At 52.5% G+C, this 885-nt stretch overlaps 1 protein-coding gene across 1 annotated transcript in view; it reads right to left on the reverse strand.

Annotated features, from left to right (window-relative positions):
* Positions 1-823, reverse strand: part of PTCD1 (pentatricopeptide repeat domain 1) — a gene marked incomplete at its 5' end in the record, with an annotated part of 4,726 nt that extends 3,903 nt beyond the window's left edge. The window contains 2 exon segments of the mRNA XM_009082204.1: positions 2-22; positions 567-823. Coding sequence (XP_009080452.1) covers positions 2-22; positions 567-823 — 278 coding nt within the window.
* Positions 824-885: the final 62 nt, after the last annotated feature.

Raw genomic sequence — 885 nt, forward strand, 5'->3', positions numbered from 1 at the left:
ACAGCTCCAGAGCCTCTGCCAGCTACAGGGAAGAAAAATCCATGATGAGGCACTGAGAGAATCGATTACAATGGATATGAATACATGCAGCTGTGGGCAGATTGCAGTAAAAGTCCTGCAGAGTGTGGGACTCCTCTCAAGAGAGCTGGAGAGGAACTTCTGACAAGGGCATGTGGTAACAGGACAAGGGGGAATGGCTTTAAGCTGTAAGAGAGGAGATTTAGATTAGCTATTGGGGAGAAGTTCTTCCCTGTGAGGGTGCTGAGGCACTGGCACAGGTTGCCCAGAGAAGCTGTGGCTGCTCCATCTCTGGAAGTGTTGGAGGCCAAACTGGATGGACCTTGAAGCAACCTGGGCTAGTGGAATTGTCCCTGCCCACGGCAGGGGGTGGAACTGGATGAGCTTTAAGATCCTTCCGACCCAAACCATTCTGTGGTTCTACAGTAATTCTACAACAAATTCTTATTTTTCTTCTTTCTGTAAAGATCCCAAACAACAGATACAGATGGGTCAGAGCTCCATCTTTCACCAGCGCTATAAAAATGAGAGAGGAGCTGTGCTCAAACCTTGTCCTCCTTGATGAGAGCCTTGCATTGTAGGAAGTACCAGTACGGCGTGTTCCTGGGGCCACGCCGAGGTTTCCTTTCCGGTTCTTCCTCTGCCTCTTCTTCCAGCTTTAAATCCTTAAAGTGCGACGCGCTTTTGTGGTAATATTTTCTAGAGGAAAATTTATTAGACAGCGTCCCGAACTCCACGCCTTCATCATCCTCCTCCCCCCCCCCCCTCCTCCTCCCCCCCGGCAGCCTGGCGGGGCCGGCCAGCGCTGCCGTCGGTCGGGTCAGTGCCGGTCGGGTCGCAGGACGCCCGTGAGGAGCCGAACAGCCT

The sequence above is a fragment of the Acanthisitta chloris genome, unplaced genomic scaffold (genome assembly GCF_000695815.1).
Source record: "Acanthisitta chloris isolate BGI_N310 unplaced genomic scaffold, ASM69581v1 scaffold31679, whole genome shotgun sequence".
NCBI classification, from domain to species: Eukaryota; Metazoa; Chordata; class Aves; order Passeriformes; family Acanthisittidae; genus Acanthisitta; species Acanthisitta chloris.